We start from the raw sequence: 19,530 nt of genomic DNA on the forward strand, positions 1-19,530 counted from the left end.
TATAATAAAAGTACATAATCTGAAAAAAAATTTCTAATGAAACTGTCAGTCGGGATTTGTTTTCCTTGATTAAAGGTGACAAAAATTAAATAATTTCTGTAAAAGGTGGCCCTACAGTCTCATAACATTTTCCTTCATTATAGCCTCATCATAAATATTCATTCACGCTGTAGTCCTCAGAAAAATCTTAAAAAAAAATCACCATCACTGCGGAACCTTCGTGCAGATTCTAAATTGCAACCCCGACCGTTCAGCGGCGTGACACCACACCGGAGCTGATTTCAGGCAGGCCCATGTGGTGTGTGAATGAGCGGGTTATACACTTCAGCACTTTATTAAAGCTTTCCGTGTATAGTCGAGACACCTGACGTCTCGTGCGGTCCTTCACCTGCGCGATGTTGTTAAAGGCGCAAGACGGAGATGACACGTGCGTCTTCACTGCGGCTGCCGGTGAGCATGAAGGAGGCCAGAAGCTAAGCTAAGCTAAGCTACCACTGATTTGATACAGATGTCGTTATCAAAAATCTTTAAATGAAAACAGTCCTAAGTCATCATAGAGCTCTATGGACTCTCACAATTTATGTCTCTGGTTTCTTTTGTTGTGTTGCGTCACGTGCAGATGCTGCACACTCACTGTGACACTCTACTGCAGTGATTTTTTCATTTCCACAGACCAGCAAGCTCCACAAACCAGCTTAAATGTTACACATATTTCTGCTGATATTTAATGTGACGTGAACACACCTGTGGCATCTCCAGACACGCACACACACCTGGCTGTCACACAAACACACACGTCCACTGCTTTGCCACAGTAAGAGAGCTTCACATACCTCAAGTCTTTGTTAATTTATACTAAACATGTATATGATATTTCCTGAACACGCAGAAAGACTTTCCTGTGAGGCAGCTCAAGCCCTGCTTACGGCTTTATTTTTTATTTGGTTGAATCTTTACAGTTTATTGGAAAGACAAATTGCTTGAAATTATTGGCGACTTTGATTTATAACAAGAATCCTCCTCAGCTACCTTTCTTCTTTATTTATTAATTTCTCTAAATGCCTTGTTTGTGACAGAAGTTGTTGTTGAGCAGGTTTAGATCTGGACTCCCTTGGCAGGTGCTCCTTCATATTTAAATATTTTTTACTTCAGTAACGAAGAAAAAATGTAGAAAATCTCAAGAGGCAATAAACGTACTAAGGCTGTCAAAAAATTCACGTTTTAAATCGATAGAATTAAAACAATTGATAGAATTTTGCATGTTAATAAAATGGTTCTGCTTTTATTTTGAAATTTAAGATGACATGACTTTACTTGCTGTTTGAATTCAAACCAGGTTTTTATTCAGATGTAAAGTCGGGACCTTCCGGTAAATCAAAAATTATGACGTGAACTTGACAACGGAAAAAAAGGAAAAGTAGTTAAAGCTCGCAGGGAAATGTTGGACGTCATACAGTGGATATCAGTTTGGATCTACGGTGCTCGTAAAGGGACAAAATAGCATTAACCCCCTCCCCTCCCTGCAGCCTCTGTGCAGGTCCAGGTGGAGCCCGTGGGTCGCTGGTTCGAGGCCTTCGTGAGGAGGAGGAACAGAAGTACTTCTACGTCCTTCCAGGAGCTCGAGGAGGAGCAGGAGTCCTCAGAGGAGGAAGAGGATGAGGAGTTCCAGCTGGAGGAGTATCCAATGCTCCGCACCCTCGACCCCAAAGACTGGAAGGTATAAAGGACAAACTGTTGTCCCCACATCTCTCTCATCTCAGTTGATGTTCCAGTCTGACCTCGTTAAAGTGAAGAGATCGCTTAAAAATAGATGTTGTACGAGTTCTCCTCTCTTGTTGTTCATTGACTCGCTGCTGATATTCTCACTCTTGATTGTTTTTCATGACAGAATCAGGATCACTATGCTGTCCTCGGGCTCACACACCTGAGGTACAAAGCCACGCAGAAACAAATCAAAGCTGCCCGTGAGTATCAGTCTCCATGCTGCTCTGTGTTTCTCGCTCTATATTCTTTAGTTGAAAGATCCATAATCTCTGCGTTTTCTCCACAGACAAATTAATTGTTCTGAAGCACCACCCTGACAAGAGGAAAGCTGCAGGAGAGCAGATCGTCGAGGGCGACAACGACTACTTCACCTGTATCACTAAAGGTACGAGCCGCTCTGATTATTAACGAGACTGCACGACGTCCGTGAACTCACTCTTTTCTCCTGCGTCGCACTCGGACCCTCAGCTATAGAAATCCTGTCGGACCCTGTGAAGAGGAGAGCCTTCGACAGTGTAGACCCCACCTTCGACAACGCCGTGCCTTCCAAGGGCGAAGGAAAAGAGAACTTTTTCGACGTCTTCACCGCTGTTTTCGACAGAAACGCCAGATGGTCTTCCAAAAAGCACGTGCCCAAGCTGGGAACCATGGAGTCCTCCTTCGAAGACGTCGATAATTTTTACTCTTTTTGGTGAGCGGCGGAGGATTCGTTTTTATTTCCAGCAACAAATCTGTTTTTAATCAGAGAAAAATTTAGATTGAAAAAAAATAATTATTTTAACTTCTTTTTTTGTTGTTGTTGTTAAAGGTACAACTTTGATTCATGGAGGGAGTTCTCATACTTGGATGAGGAGGAAAAAGAGAAAGCTGAATGGTACGGTGGCGTGTGATTTTCCGTCTACTGTACAAACACAAGTTTTTTTTAAGTTTCTAAACGGCGCGTTTGAAATTTCCCCCGCAGTCGAGACGAGAGGAGGTGGATTGAGAAGCAGAATCGAGCCTCCAGAGCTCAGAGGAAGAAGGAGGAGATGAACAGAATACGAACACTAGTTGGTACAGTCTCTCGCACGCCGCAACATCAACCACAGAGACTTTGATAAAACAACTTCAAATACGAAATATTCAAAAAGCCTTGAGCAGCTTTGATGTGAGGATGTCTTTTTTCCCCCCGTCTGCAGATATGGCGTACAGCATCGACCCTAGAATAAAGAAATTCAAAGAAGACGAAAAAGCCCGGAAAGAGTCGGAGAAGAAAGCCAAAGCTGACGCCAAGAAAAGAGAGCAGGAGGAGAGAGAGAGAGTAAGTCTTGTACTTTATCATCACTGATGTTGTTTATTTATACAAACAAAACTAAGTACGAGCTAGATTTAATGTTCCTGTGGGTCAAAGTGTTTTTTATCCGACAGAAGGCCATCCACTTAAATCGGCGGGTCATCTTATTGGATTAAACTCACAAATTTGACGGCGTGTATTGTATTTCATTAAAATGTTGACCAGGCAGTAATCTGTGTGTTCAGGCTCGTCAGGCAGAGCTGGAGGCGGCTCGTTTGGTGAAGGAGAAGGAGGAAGAGGAGGCCAAACAGGCGGCTCAGCAGGCCAAGAAGGAGAAAGAGATCCAGAAGAAGGCCATCAAGAAAGAGAGGCAGAAACTCAGGACGACCTGCAAGGTTCGTACTCGCAGAAGATCGTATTAAAACTCAAAGTTTCACAGGGCAGATCCTGCATTTTAAACCTTTACTCTTTATATATGTGTGTATATATATATGTGTGTGTATATATGTATGTATATATATATACACATACACACATATATATATATATATATATATATATATATATGTGTGTGTGTATGTATATATGTATGTGTATATATATGTATATATATGTGTGTGTATGTATATGTATGTATATATATATACATATATATACGTATGTATATATACACATACATATATACATACACATGCACATATATATACATACATATATATGTATGTATGTATGTGTATTTATACATATATACATACATATATATACATACATATATATATATATATATATACATATATACATACATATATATAGAGAGAGAGAAGAGTCTAAATACTAGTGATGGGCAGATGAAGCTTCATGAAGCATTGAAGCCTTTGATCCAATTGGTTCGGTCCAGCGCAAAGCTTCTTGAAGCTTCATTTGCTCTAGTAGGACATCGACTGGCCGCAAAAATATCAGTTGGCAAGAATTTGAAGTGTGTGGGATTTTGCAGAAAGCCTGTGAATAAAATAAAGAAGTATGCAAAACATGTATATTGTAGTGAAGGCAGTGTGTGTGTGTGTATATATATATATATATATATATATACCTCAACGTTACAAATGCACAATCATTGTCCATACCCCAACCACCCTCACCTCTCCGTAACTGATCATTTCCATCATTATATATATATATATATATATATATATATATATATATATATATATATATATATATATAACACTACAATGATCAGTTACGGAGAGGTGAGGGTGGTTGGGGTATGGACAATGATTGTGCATTTGTAACGTTGAGGTATGGCCAGTGGTTATGGTTTAGGGGACACACATCAATGGTTTTTATTTAAAAAAACAGTTTTTCCACTGTGGCAGGTCTTAAGCGAATTTTTTTTAAAAATAAAAAAATTTGGGACAATATTTCTCCTGCTTTGGAAAACACTCACTCACAGGGCAGAGATGAGGCAGACGTACACAAGAATGCCAGTGCTAATTTATATAGATGGGGATAGACATATTTCTGTCTCTCCCAGTCTTGAAGGGGGTCCTCCAGCCTCAGGGGTTTATATCGCTGTCATAACTCGCGTCAAAATCCGAACCACTTCCTGAATCAGTCACGTGGTACAACCGGGCAGCGAGGCTTTGGGCGTCATCATTTTGGGCTCCTCCGCTAAATCAATCAATCAATCAATCTTTATTTATATAGCGTCAATTCATAACAGGCTTTATCTCGAGACACTTTACAAAAGCAGGTAAAGGACCTTACTGTTTGTCTGTTAACATTCACGAAAGAGCAGGTAATAAGACCATGCTCATTGTTATGTTTACAAAAGCAGGTAAAGGACCTTACTTATGGCTATATTACAATGAAACAAGCCTCGACACACGCTTTGAAGCCTCATCACTACTTAATACTAAAAGTAGATCCTTCGCGCAGCTGTTGCCAAATGTGCAGGATCATTACACGCTGAAAATGCTCGTTTTGACCACTGAAAAGATTGTTACTATTAATGCCCGACATTTCACCAGAGACTTTTTTTGAACTAAGATCCTTTTCTTTTGAATAAAAATGGGTCGCTGTCTTTAAAGCCAGCAGATCTCATTGAGAGAAACAGTAATTAACCTAAAGGACAAATGAGTCTTTGCATCTCCTGGTGTTTTTCACGTGTTTGTAAAGTTGTTGTTTTTTTCCCCTTCTACATCGTTTCTCACTCCACAGAACTGGAATTACTTTGCAGACGATGAATCTGACAGTGTGAAAATGATGGAGGAGGTGGAGAAGCTCTGCGATCGACTGGAGCTGACGAGGTACAGAGAACAAGAAGATGAGGAGTTAGAACAGATTATACTTCTTTCTTCTGTAGATTTATAACGTCAGATAAACAGGGAGCTCTTTTTTTAACAACTTTGTTTAAGACTTTTTCAGTTACAGAAACAAAGGTTAGCGTACATGCAGCCAGACACAAACATACCAATTCCTATGAACAAAAAACACATACATACATACCAACATACATCAATAAATACACACATTCATACATTTTATATACAGGTATACATACATACACTTATTGTATACACGAACATACAATCATTTTATATACATGCATGCATAAATATGTACATTCATTCATATACACACATACATTTTATAATATGCATTTATAAACGCATGCATACATACAATCATTTTACATGCATACATACATTCATACAGACATACACATTCATACATGCATACACATTCATTTCATATACATGCACACAGTCATATATTTTATATACAGGGATACATACATTTTTTGTGTACACAAACATAATATAATTTTATATACGTGCATACATGCATACATTTAATATATTTATGCATAAATAAACGCATGCATACATACGTTCATTTTATATACGTACGTACGTACATACACACATTCATACATTCATTTCATATACATGCACACATTCATACATTTTATATACAGGTATACATGCATACACTGATTGTGTACACAAACATATAATCATTTTATATACATGCATACATAAATATTATGTATGCATATACATAATATTTATGTATTTATGCATATATAAACATACATGCATTCATTTTATATACATACGTACGTATGTAAAAAAAATGCATACCTATGTCGAAAATAATAAACATGCATACCTATGTTGAAAAAACCAACACGCATACCTCTCGAAAATATCAACATGCATACCTATGTTGAAAAAACAACATGCATACCTATGTTGAAAAAATGCAAAAAAAGAGCAGATACCCGTGTCGAAAAAATGACAAAAACTACATACCTACCCATGTTGAAAAAAGTAAAAAGACGACATACATGTCAAAAAATTACATACATACCCATGTCGAAAAAGTTTTTAAAAAAACGGCATACCTACCCATGTCGAAAAAATGAAAAATGCGACAAATACCCATGTCAAAAAAATGAAAAAAACGACATACATACCCATGTTGAAAAAAGTAAAAAAAACCACATACATACCCATGTCGAAAAATATAAAAAACAACATACATACCCACGTTGAAAAAATTAAAAAGACGACATACATGTCAAAAAATTACATACATACCCATGTCGAAAAAAGTTTTTAAAAAAACGGCATACCTACCCATGTCGAAAAAATGAAAAATGCGACAAATACCCATGTCAAAAAAATGAAAAAAACGACATACATACCCATGTCGAAAAAAAACACATACATACCCATGTCGAAAAATATCAAAAACGACATACATACCCATGTTAAAAAAATGAAAAGAAATGTCGTACATACCCATGTCGAAAAAAGTAAAAAAAGACATACCTACCCACGTCGAAAAATATAAAAAACGGCATACCTACCCATGTCAAAAAAAGTAAAAAAACGACATACATACCCATGTCGAAAAAATTAAAAAAGAACATACATACCCATGTCGAAAAAATGCAAAAAAACAGATACCCATGTCAAAAAATATAAAAAACGACATACCTACCCATGTCAAAAAATTACATACATACCCATGTCGAAAAATTTAAAGAACGACATACCTACCCATGTTGAAAAAAGTAAAAAAAAGACATACCTACCCATGTTGAAAAATATAAAACGACACACATACCCATGTCGAAAAAAGTAAAAAAAACGACATACATACCCATGTCGAAAAATGAGAAAACTACGTACATATCCTTGTTGTACAAAATGACATACCTACCCATGTCGAAAAAAGTAAAAAAAAAAAACGGCATACCTACCCATGTCGAAACAACATAAAAAACAACATACCTACCCATGTCGAAAAAAAGTTAAAAAAAAACGACATGCCTACCCATGTCGAAAAAAGTAAAAAAAAAAACGCATACCTATCCATGTTGAAAAATATAAAAAACGGCATACCTACCCATGTCGAAAAATATAAACAATGTACCTACCCATGTCGAAAAAATACAAAAAACGACATACCTACCCATGTCGAAAAATGAGAAACGACATACCTACCCATGTCGAAAAATGAGAAACGACATACCTACCCATGTCGAAAAATGAGAAACGACATACCTACCCACGTTGAAAAATATAAAAAACGACATACCTACCCATGTCGAAAAAAGTAAAAAAAACGACATACCTACCCATGTCAAAAAAAGTAAAAAAAAAAAAAAAAAAAAAAAACGACATACCTACCCACGTCGAAAAATATAAAAAAATGGCATATATACCCATGTCGAAAAAATTCAAAAAAACGTAGATACCTACCCATGCCGAAAAATGAGAAAAAAACGACATACCTACACATGTCGAAAAAAGTAAAAAGACTACCTACCTATGTCGGAAAAATGCAAAAAAAAACGACATACACATTCAGACAGACATACTTATAAATGCACGCATTCATACATTTTATATACAGGAATACATACACTTGTTGTATACGCGGACATACATCCATTTTACACATAAATTCATCCATATCAACATACATACATATACACATTTTATATACAGGTATACAATAATTTTATATATATGCATATCTAAACACGTACATTCTACATACACATACATTCATTTCATATACATGCACACATCTATATATCCATCCATATATATATATATATATATATATATATATATTCACGCTGCATAAGTGTAACCTCAATGGGCTAGTCCGACAGGTTGACAAGACAATGTACCGAGATGACACGATTGGTTAGAGAGTTAAATTCTTTACAGACTCAAAGAGAGACCAAACTCTATTAGATGTGTCACCAGAGCCGTGAAGTTTCTAACTGAAGACAGAGCCTCCTGAATCCATCTCCTGAAGGGCGGGCATTTGTTAGGCTTCCAATTCATTAAAGTCATCCTACAAGCTACAAGGCTACAAAACGCTATTGCTCTCCTCTGTGTATTGGTGGTACGTAATTGTATCAGCCCGTGCCTTATACATATAGAAAAGGTGTGTATGTTGGAATGTAGCCCAAACCTCATCCAGTATGAAAGTTTCCAGATCCCGCTCCCATGCTTCACACGTTTTATTGTGCGATGGTGAATCCATATTGTGTAATTATATTGTATGCCAACAAGGAGCTCTTTAATGACGCTCGTCTGTTTCCAGCCTGCAGTCTCTGAATGAAATCCTGGCCACGGGTTCAAAAGACGACAGCAAGACAGCTGTGGAGAAGCAGGTAATAAAAGCATGTTTGGTTCTGTGGCATCACTCGCTGTTTTTAATGTCGAGTGTATTACATTACTTGATTTAATAAATCACATTAAGTAGATGAATGGTTGCAGCTCTACATCCTTCACTGAACTTCCTCCCCTCAGGTGCAGGAGGTGAACGCTCAGCTGCAGAGGGAGCGTGACGCGGAGCTCCAGGCGAGGCAGGCGGCTCGCAGCGCCGACCAGGCGAGCGGGGGAGGAGGAGGGGGAGGCGGAGGTAAAGGCTGGAACGAGGACGACCTCCAGCTGCTCATCAAAGCTGTTAACCTGTTTCCTGCTGGAACCAACGCAAGGTAGTAAAACGTGTCTGCATGATGCGTTCAGGGGCACAGCTGAGAGTAGGTCAGCCAAGTGTTGGCAGGGCAGTAAATGACAGTTTGCAGATGCATGTTCGAGTGTACGTAATTACATTTTAACCTTTTATTGATTTAGGGAATTCCTTTGAAATTATACGCTCAATCTTTATTATTTATTTCAATTATTTACACATCGACATTAAAAGAAGAAAATAACAAATGTTTATGAAACAGTATTTAAGTGCATACATGCGTGTAGAGTCGTGTTTCCAAAGCCTCGTGTCTTTGTGTGTGTACAGGAGCAGACGTGGTGGAAGTGTCTTTATTGCTGTAGTCAAGTGATGTGGCGTTGACACTGTGAGGTCATCGAGTGAACGCTGACGTTAACACCGTTTCTTTTGTCCCTGCAGATGGGAAGTCATCGCCAACTACATGAACCTGCACTCCACCAGCGGCATGAAGAGGACCGCCAAAGACGTCATCAACAAAGCCAAGAACCTGCAACGACTGGGTGAGCTCACATACGACGTTCAGACATATTTAAATCCGTTCAGATCAAAGTTAAGTGAATATGAGGAAACACCTGTGAACTAGTCGTAGACGTTCATCTTTCTTTGATCCCACAGATCCTGGGCAGAAAGACGAGATCAACAGAAAAGCTTTCGAGAAGTTCAAGAAGGAGCACACTTCAGTCGCTCCGACCATCGACAACGCTGCGCCTTCAGAGAGATTTGACGGTGAGTTTATCTCAGCGGCTGCTTCCTGTTTCTGAAAATGTGATGAAGACTCCCCAAACAAACAAATCTACAAATGATTCCTTTCAAACAGATTTGATGCACTTACAGTAAATTATTTAACGGGGAATTTGTCACAAGAAATAAAGGCTCAAAACTCAGGATTCAGATTTCACCATCGTCTCTTCACAATAATTACAAGTAAAGAAATGATCACATGCTTCTATAACACAAAATATTCAGCTTTATGAAACATTTGGGGGATTTATTTAATGTTAATTTAGAGGTTAAGGTTCAGATATTTCATATAACTAAGAAGAAATTATCCACGTGCTTGAGTCGTGGCCTCTCTGAACTCAAAGATGTGTTGATTTACATCTTTAACAAATGTTCCCCGTATCTTCTGGTCTTAACTGGATACATTAGTTCATTTAGTTATTACTTGTAGAAAACCAGACGTTAATTTTTTTTTTTATTGAACGCGCATAAAAACTATTCCAAATAAACGTCTCTGAACTGAACTCCTGTCTGTACCTGATATTAAAGCGAATCTGTCCCGCCTCTAAACGTGTCACATTGTCCCTCAGCTGCTGGTAGTGACGGTAACGCCGCCTCCTGGACTACTGAGGAACAGAAGCTTCTGGAACAAGCCCTGAAGACCTACCCAGTCAGCACGCCAGAGAGGTGGGAGAAGATCGCTGCAGCCGTCCCCGGAAGGACCAAGAAAGATTGTATGAAGAGATACAAGGTAAGTGGAGACCGCCCTCTCTGTCCACATGAATAAATATCAGAGTGTGTGGAGTCGTTCTAACGTCTGTCTGCTGTTTCTGCAGGAGCTGGTGGAAATGGTTAAAGCGAAGAAAGCTGCGCAGGAACAAGTGGCTCCAAAGAGTAAAAAATGACAAGAAGCACAAAGAATAGTATCTGTGTTATTTTAACATTATTGTGTTGGTCTTTATTTTATAATAAAAATTAAAGGAGGAGAAATACTACAGATGAGACTTAAATATGTTTGTGTGATGGGCTGTACAGGTGGAGGGAAGGACTCTTCTGATTGGTTCAGGGTCTCATCCAGAACATCCCACTGCGGATCTGGTTGTAGTCGGGCAGCTGCTCGATCGGACCTGAGACACAAACCAAACTGGAATCAATCACAGCACGTCAAACAACCCGCTGATTGTCTAAACTCTCTCTATGGTTATAATGACACCTCGTCCCACCAGTCATCTGCCGTATCTTTTTTTACCTCTATGAAAATAAACATGAGTAGCATCGCTGATACTTATGAAACAGCAGCTTCATTTAAATTAAAAACTATCAGACAAGGTGTAAATAAAATTTTTAATAAGTATCAGTGATGCTACTTGTCCTGCAAGTGTCATTAGTAATATTAAAAAAAAAAAAAAAAAAAAAAACTACCTCAACATTTGCTGAAGTGTTTAACCTCTTCCCTACGAGGGAAAGTTTCTCACGGCTGATTGTTCATGTAACGTTGCGCTTTGAAAACCTGATCAGAATTCAAAACTGTCTTACATTTTATTTCAATGCAAATTGTGGAAAAAATCTCAAATACATAAACCGGTCAGCACTTCGATGCAGAGTCAGTGGTTCTGCCATCTTCTTCTGCTGTACAGTGTAATGCTGCCCCCTACAGTCTGAGGTAGGTACTTCACTTATATCTGACACGGGCGAGCAGCATCGAAGAACTGCGTCCCCAGCAGATGAAAAGTTTGAAGAAATTTGGACTTGAAGGAGAAAGACGAGACTCAGAGTTCCCTGAATAACTGTTTCAACTTCTGTATTTTTCACAAAAACAGACCAGATGTCCTAACAGCGGCTGAGTCTCCATCTGATAACATTTAGACGTTTAAGTCTCAGGAGAAATGAACTCAAACAGAGAGACTGAAGCCAGCGAGGACAGATGAGCAAATATTCATTCTTCAGAGAAGAGAATTTAAAATCTGACAAACTCACAAGCAGTCAAAGTTATGTTTATGTGAAGCAAACAATCATGATCAAATATCGACGTACCAACTGCTGCGATGGCAGGAGCTTTGTTGTAGATGTATTTGGTGCACACGTCCTTAATAGTCTTTGCATCGATCGCCTGTAGAAGTGCAAAGAACAAAAACACTTCATTATACTCGAGCATAAACGTAACTGCAGCAAAGGTTCATTAGAGCTGCACATATTAAACTGTTAAACCAAAATGTTTTTAAGAGGATGAGCTTCATTTATATGTTTTTTTTTTTTTTTTTTTTTTTAAAGGTTTATTTTTGGCCTTTTTGCCTTTATTGATAGGACAGTGGATAGAGTCGGAAACAGGGAGAGAGTGGGGAGAGACATGCGGGAAAGTGGCCACAGGCCGGACGCGAACCCGGGCCGCCCGCGCGAGGAGCAAAGCCTCGCAACATGGTGCGCGCGCTGCCGCTGCGCTATCGGCGCCACCTATATGGTTGTTTTTTTATGTTGTTATCTTAAAATCTGCTGAAAGAGGGTCCTCAGTTTGAGAGCTGTGACTGTGCACACTCACATCAATCCTGGCCTCCAGCTCGTGCAGAGGAATCCTTCGACTGTAGCACAACATCTGTCTGCCGATGTCCTCACAGATGGGGGTGGATCCTGGAGAGAGGGGATCACAGTGCTGACATCAACGTTTCAAAGTCAACAGTTCTAGAGGGTTAAATGAATCCAAAGGCCTGGTGATGCTGCCTCACCATCCAGATGAAGGAGCATGTTGGTTTTGAGCAGGTTTTTGGCTCGAGCCACCTCGCTGTCCGTCACACTCGTGCAGAGAGACATCCTGACAGTAACAGACAACACCCGTCATCCTCGGTCAAGACACACTGTGCAGTGCGTCTGCTCTGTAGGGATTGTGTGTGCGTGCTCTCTTACCATTCCATCTGAGTGAAGTGCATCATGTCGTTGATGGTGCCTGGTTCACACACCATGTAGAGCCCCCACAGGCCCGTGTCGGTGTAGCACGTGTTGAAGGACTGGAAGCTGTGGCACAGGTTTCCCTGACAGGCCATCTGAGCCAGTTTACTGGACAGATTCTGAGTCACAGAGGAAACAAGCAGACGGACGGTTACAGGATGGAAGCACAAACTGTGAGCTGTTTGTGTGTCCGTCCAGAAAAACAAAATATTTATCTCAATGAACAGCTCAAAGCAACAACACATGTCCAACAATGAAAAAACATTCACGCTCAGCAACGTCTCCATACACACTTGGTGCCAATCACCTGGAGTCATAGCTTTGTGTCATCACCAATCACAACTCCACCTGGTGTTCAGTGAAGGAATTACAGCCAGACTACCGTTTGAAGCCGCAATATTTACGTCTCTGTGACCTTTCACCTTCAATCCGATTGTCCTGAAGGCTAAAGGGAGGAGACGTGTTCCCTCCTCTGTACCGTCTTTGGAGGTCGTAACAGAGCGAGACGGCTTCAGTGGAGTGCTGTGTGTGTGTGTGTGTGTGTACACTCAGAGCGGGACACTTAAAATCAACAGTCTGAAATGTTCACATTGTAAACTGTTGTCAGTCAAACGTATCTGGGCCAGTTTGTTAAAAGTCAGATTTATAAACAAGCTGCTGTTTTAGTCACTTTGCACCCGTTTGCTCGACGCTGACGTTTCCTCTGTACTCACCACTCCTCCACCAAACGAGCGGTCCCAGTTTCCAATCAGCGTGTTTGCCACCATGAGGGGGATGGTGTCGGGGTGTGACCATCCGACCGCCTCCACGGCGATGGCGATGTGAGCCAGAGGCATCTTGTCGTCACGCACACGGATCTGAAGAGAAAGCACGTGAACTGGTTTCATTTCCCCACAGTCAGCGTCCTGACACGTGTTTCATTTTAAAATAATCAGCCGTTTGTTCTTGAATGTTCGACAACAATACAAGAGTTCAAGAATCAAAAGTGTGGTGACCCTGTGGCTTAGAGGAACAACGCTGTGGTTCAGTCAGAGCTCAGCAACTTATTTATTAACTTTTGTATGAGCTGTTTATTAGCCAGATAAGTATTTTATTTATTTACTTCTCTGAGGGGATCTACAGGTTTCCTCCAACATATTAAACGTGTTCTGTGACAATAAAGAGTTCTTATTGTGCTCTCATTTTTTCTAATAATGGCATAAATATAGATTGTAAACTGAAAAAAGATTTCAATCTTACCTCACTTCCTGTGAAGTCACATGCAGGAAGTGACGGAGCTTCACCTTTATATCTGCCAGGAAGTTTTCCAAAATGATACTTCGCCAAATCAATGAGCTCGTCGTGTGAAACTCCTGAATAAAAAAACAACAAAAAAAAACAACAACCAGAGTCAGATTTTATTCTGATGGAAAACAGGCGTTGCAGTGGTTAGTGTGCACGCCTCATGTACGGAGCCTATGGTCCTCCAAGCAGCAGCACAGGTTTGAATCCGACCTCTGGTTCCTCTCTCTCTCTCTCTCTCTCTCTCTCTCTAATAAAGGCTCACCTTCTCTGTCACATACGCCCACGCAGGCTGTGCATATTAGTGAATGTCTGACACAATATAATAAAAACTCGTAGCAGCTTCATATTTTACAAACACATCGACTAAAGTGGAGTAACCAATCAGACGAGGAGATGAACAGCACTGACCTCCTGCAGCAGCCAGAACTATTCTTGGACCTTTGTAGTGAGTAGTGATGTACTCCACCAGGTCTCCTCTGTTGATCGTCCTGAAATCAAACGTGATCGATTGATACAAAGAAATGAAACACTCTGGGATCAGCCGTTTCCTGAGCATGTCCTCTGAAGAACACTAAAGTTTGTTCTTACTTGATGTTCTCAGTGGGGCCCAGGATGGTCCTGCCCAGAGCGGTGGATCTGTACGCGGTGGCATGCAGGTAATCAAAGACCACCTCCTGCAGGTTGGTCTCGACCTCCTGCATTTCTCGGAGGATCACCCCTCGTTCCCTCTCGATCTCGGCCTCGCCCAGAGTGCTGTTCTGTATGATGTCCGCCAAGATCTCCACAGCTTCCAGGGGAGGGAAAAAGTCATTTAGAAAAACAAAACAATGGTGTATTTTCAACTGTTCTAGCATTCAGTGGTTTATATCAGTGTGGACAGGATTAACATCCCTGCACTGTACCTCGTGGAAGATCCTTAGAGAAAGCTTTGGCGTAGTACACAGTTTGCTCTCTGGAGGTGTAGGCGTTCAGGTGAGACCCCATGTTCTCAATCTCCAACTCCAGATCCAGCTGAGAGCGTTTCCTGGTGCCCTGTCACAAACATACAAACTGATGAAAACCAACCTTTGGACATGTTTGGCATTCCTGGTCATCTCATTTTTTTTTTTCAAACAGCAGACGTTGGTTATTATTTTGCATTCAGTCCGCCTGAAGAAATTCAGCTATGTTTTGCTTCTTGCTGAATACATGCAAATACACCTCATATTCATCTCACCTTGAAGGCCATGTGTTCCAGGAAATGTGCGGTGCCATTATTTCTCTCGTTCTCATAGCGACTGCCGGCATCTATCCACAGACCCACCTGGAGGAAGTCAGTGATAAATATTCATTTAATGCGACTCGAACACAAATTGATTTTTGTTCACATGTTTATTTATGTTGTTAATTTGGACACTCGATGGCGATTAAAGGTTGTTGGGGTTAATTGGTCAGGTGCTATAGGTCACAATGATGGGTGAGCAGGAACATACGGTTCTTCCCACCGTAAACGAACACAGTGAAATAATCTTGGTAGTGATCAATCAGAACATCATAACATTGTTACGGTTTATCTGCTTCATCTTTTAAACAGGATAATCACCCAGACTATTTTCCATTCTGGTCAGTTGTTTGTTTTTGTTTACATGTCTATGAAAGTGACTCAAAATTGGGACATTAGACGTTCACTACATTTTTATCATCCCTGTAGGTCTACAGGAACAATGTGAGGCGGCAGCTGTGACGCAATAACATACTTAGTCAGTATGTTATCATGGGTAAGGTACTGCAACAGATTAGTTTCTCCCACTGCAGAATCACCTGAAGCTCGTCCCAACATGACACAGAAACCAGTGAACAAAGAGTGTATGTGGGTTTAAGGGGGGTCTTAAAACTTACTGTGCAGGTCTAGGTGTTAAGGGGGGGTCTTTAAACTCACCGTACAGGTCGTTAGCCCCGAATCCTCAGATGCCACGCGTAGTCCGTTTTCTAGAGTGGTCACCTTGGTCTCGGGAACATTGAGAAGCACCTGGTGAGCAGCCTGAGTGGCCAAGAGTCTGCGCGGTCCAGCTGGGAGCTGCACATGGAGGAGAGAGGCAGTGACGGTAATGAGCAGTGACGTCAAAAAGCAGCGCCCACCTCAGAGCCATACGAACTTACGTGATGTTTACTGTTTGAACATTTAAATCAAGGGGAAGTTCAAAAATTGACTTTAGACTAAAGTCAATAAAGTTTAGAGTTACTCTTGTTACAACCGTGAACGTCGCTGCGAATATCAAACAGTCACGTCTTGACGTGTTTACCCGTAAGTCTGTTAAATAAAATACGTTCAAACGCCGTCGAGGAAGCGTGATACACAAAACAAGACGCTTCACATATTCACCTTACCCTGCTTAAAGAATTAGTCTTCAATAGATGTCTTTGAAGGAGAAATCTCCCAGCAGACGTGAGGTGCTGTAAGGACGCCGCCATATTGTTTATCTGCCACACTGCGCATGCGCACTTCTTCCGCTGACGCATATCTATACGCAACTTCCGCTTCCGTTTTCGAGATGATTAATTAAAATTAATTTCGCTTTTTTTTCTTTTATTATCTTAACTCTTTGTTAGGGTAGCTTAATACCTTACATTCTGTGACATAAATTAATTATGCTTTTATATAGCATACATTATATATCAAACATATACGGTCATGTATAATATATTACTGTTTGAAGTAATACGACTCACAAGACTCATAAAAAATTATGTGACGTTAGAAATGGTAGTCATATATTATATAAGAGTAAAAAAAGGGTTTAGGGTTTTTAAACTTCAATACACTTCTATTACCAGACTCTGTCTGTCTGTCTGTCTGCAGGCAAAATAATTCACAAAACATACATTGACACTGGCCTCTAATATTTGCTTAAGGTTGCTTTGTTTTGTCTGAAGATTCTGTTTTCTACTTCTTCTTTTTTTGTTTCAATGCACTTGTTTACACTACTAACCATTTAAATACACATATTCTTATAATCCTAATTAATTAATTAATCAAATTTACCTGAACAATATGTTAGTCATATTACCAAGAAAACCAATTTATTCACGTTACAATATTGTTAACTTCTGGTAACTAATCATGGATGATAAACAATATAAAGCTTTCCTTATTAGACCTTTTTCGCATTATTTTCTACAACACGTTGATATACTTCGATAAAGTTAAGATCATGAGCTAATCTTGACTTAATTTACGTTAAATAAAGTTTTCTTCTCTATTTTCTGTAACACACGCTTTTATTTTGAAAAGGTGTGACAGTCGGAAGGCGGAAGTACGGCTTTAGCTTAGCGCGAATATTTCTTCAGGAGGTTTCAAGTTTTGTGCGTCGATAACAGGTCTGATTACAGAAGCTCACAGCGAGAGGAAGAGCCAAAGAAAACAGAACTTAAAACATTTTAATCTTGATGTTAAAATCCTCTGATTACTGAAGGTAAATATGTCAGAGTGTTTTTTAAGGTTTATCTTTAAGTTGTGTGTTGATACACTAAAGCTAGCTGTTGCTGCTAAAGAGTGGCCTTTACATTAAGCAGATGCATTAAAAACATTAACACGTATTATCTTCGGTATGTCTTGCAGACTACAAATGGCGGATGTCGGAGAGCCAATGGGGGGCGATCTGGAGGACGGAGAGCTCTCCGGGTCCAGCTCGGATACTGAGATGGGGTCACTGGCACAGCCTCGACCCCAAGCTCCTCCAGCATTCAGCGGTCAGTCCTTCTCCAGCAGAGCTGCCTCTCAGCCTCCTGCAGCCCCGTACCGCAGCGCTGCGAGGGCGGCGGAGTCCAGCGGCAGTGACCTGGACTCTTCGGACGAGGAGACGGCTGCTTGGCGCAGAAAACGCCAGAAAGTCTCCATCGCTCCTCAGCCACCTGCGGGCGTCCACCGCATCCCCGACTTCGGAGCGCAGACAGGCCGAAAGGTGAACAACATCTGGGGCTCTGTGGTGCAGGAGCAGTGCCAGGACGCCGTCGCTGCAGAGCTGGGCATTTTCGGCATGGAGGGCGAAGTCAGCATGTCCAGCAGGAATGTGGAGACTTATAACTTTGTCCTGGCTAAAAAGATCATGGAGAAGGAGAGGGAGATGGAGAAGCAGTCCAGGGACGGTGGAGAGGTGAGCATGCTGGACGCTCAGCTGGAGGACTACATGAAGGAGAGGAACTCGGAGGAGCGTGCAGGAGGGGACGCGAAGAGGAAGAGGTCGGCTAAAGAGAGACTCGGCCCCAGAGCAGAGATGGACACTAAAGGCCGGTATGAGATCACAGAGGACGACCCTGAGGATAAGGTGGCGGATGAGATCGCGCACAGGCTGCAAGAGCCTAAGACGGACCTGATAGAGCGTGTGGTTAAAGTCATCGGCAAGAAAAAAGCCATCGAACTGCTCGGAGAAACAGCAACGCTGGAGGAAACGGGAGGTGTGTACACTATGGATGGCAGCAGACGACGGACACCAGGTGGCGTGTACCTCAACCTGCTGAAGAACACGCCCAGCATCAGCAAGGCCCAGGTGAGGAAGATCTTCCTCGAGGAACAGCAGAGAGATTGCAAGAGCAAAAGGGCTGCCCAGAAGAGGAGGCGGCACGTGGTGGCGAAGAAGATGAAGCAGGCCATCGGCACGCTGAACCTGCAGGAGCACGACGACGTCTCCAGGGAGACTTTCGCCAGCGACACCAACGAGGCCTTGGAGTCTCTGGAGGACGCGGCGGACGAGGAAGAGGAGGTGAAGGAGGAAGCTGCCGTGGGGACTGAGGAGACAGCGGTGGTCTACAACTCCGTCGACCTGGAGGTTTTCTGAGGAGGCTCTGAACTGAACAAGAACATTTAGGATTCAAATTGAAAACACTTAACGCACCTCGTAATGTCTCTACCAAGTACAGAATCACACCTGAGTGTCCTTCTTTTGTTTTTTTTACTTTAACCATAAGAAATGTTGTTGTTGTTAAAAATATATTGTTCTGGTTTGGAACAGCATGGCTTCAGATAGTTCAGGTTAATCTTAGTTTCTTTTTTTTTGCATCATAGTTTGAGTTGATTTTAAAAGTTTTCCTATCAATCAAACTGAACAGAATCTTTCCTGAACGGACCGTGAGGCCCTAATGTTGATTTTTTTCATGAGGAATCTTTCTTTGTCATTTTCGTTATAAATTAATGAAATCATTCGTGTGACTGTAACTGGAATGTGAATAAAGATGAAACAGGTGGTTACTGAAATAAGTTTCTTTCAATACAAACCACTGTGAGAGAATACAGTTATGATGGTTTATGATAGTTAAAGAAAGAGGACGGTTGAGCTACGTACCATAAATATGTTTTGTTCATAAAATAGAGAAGAATTGCAGGTCATGGTGAGTCTGTTGTGCAGGTATAGTCATGACAAAGTTTGTCCACTAGATGGCAGCCACACCCTTTTCCCCTATAAACAGTAACAGTGTGTAATGTGAGGGTGCTTTTTAACAAATAGCAAATAGATTACAAAGTTTAGTGC

The 19,530-nt window shown here is 40.9% G+C and overlaps 3 protein-coding genes across 3 annotated transcripts; 2 read left to right on the forward strand and 1 right to left on the reverse strand.

The window, feature by feature from the left end:
- Positions 1 to 225: 225 nt before the first annotated feature.
- dnajc2 (DnaJ (Hsp40) homolog, subfamily C, member 2) lies at positions 226 to 10,799 on the forward strand. Its single transcript, XM_079335027.1, has 16 exons — positions 226 to 450; positions 1,527 to 1,717; positions 1,889 to 1,964; positions 2,051 to 2,149; positions 2,233 to 2,455; positions 2,573 to 2,638; positions 2,726 to 2,817; positions 2,943 to 3,064; positions 3,283 to 3,432; positions 5,258 to 5,346; positions 8,672 to 8,741; positions 8,881 to 9,068; positions 9,482 to 9,582; positions 9,698 to 9,808; positions 10,393 to 10,553; positions 10,639 to 10,799. The coding sequence occupies exons 1-16, from the start codon at positions 396 to 398 to the stop codon at positions 10,705 to 10,707; spliced, it is 1,863 nt and encodes a 620-aa protein (XP_079191153.1). The 5' UTR covers positions 226 to 395; the 3' UTR covers positions 10,708 to 10,799.
- Positions 10,721 to 16,587, reverse strand: pmpcb (peptidase, mitochondrial processing subunit beta). Its single transcript, XM_079335035.1, has 13 exons — positions 16,394 to 16,587; positions 15,945 to 16,082; positions 15,243 to 15,329; positions 14,929 to 15,058; positions 14,615 to 14,813; positions 14,435 to 14,514; positions 13,982 to 14,094; positions 13,456 to 13,599; positions 12,701 to 12,861; positions 12,523 to 12,608; positions 12,339 to 12,427; positions 11,837 to 11,912; positions 10,721 to 10,929 (listed from the first exon to the last, which is right to left on the reverse strand). The coding sequence occupies exons 1-13, from the start codon at positions 16,523 to 16,525 to the stop codon at positions 10,865 to 10,867; spliced, it is 1,500 nt and encodes a 499-aa protein (XP_079191161.1). The 5' UTR covers positions 16,526 to 16,587; the 3' UTR covers positions 10,721 to 10,864.
- Positions 16,588 to 17,293: 706 nt separating this feature from the next.
- Positions 17,294 to 19,250, forward strand: phax (phosphorylated adaptor for RNA export). Its single transcript, XM_079335765.1, has 2 exons — positions 17,294 to 17,478; positions 17,625 to 19,250. Exon 2 carries the CDS (start codon positions 17,632 to 17,634, stop codon positions 18,838 to 18,840), a length of 1,209 nt encoding a protein of 402 aa, XP_079191891.1. The 5' UTR covers positions 17,294 to 17,478; positions 17,625 to 17,631; the 3' UTR covers positions 18,841 to 19,250.
- Positions 19,251 to 19,530: the final 280 nt, after the last annotated feature.

Source organism: Symphodus melops (assembly GCF_947650265.1).
Source record: "Symphodus melops genome assembly, chromosome: 22".
Lineage (NCBI taxonomy): Eukaryota > Metazoa > Chordata > Actinopteri > Labriformes > Labridae > Symphodus > Symphodus melops.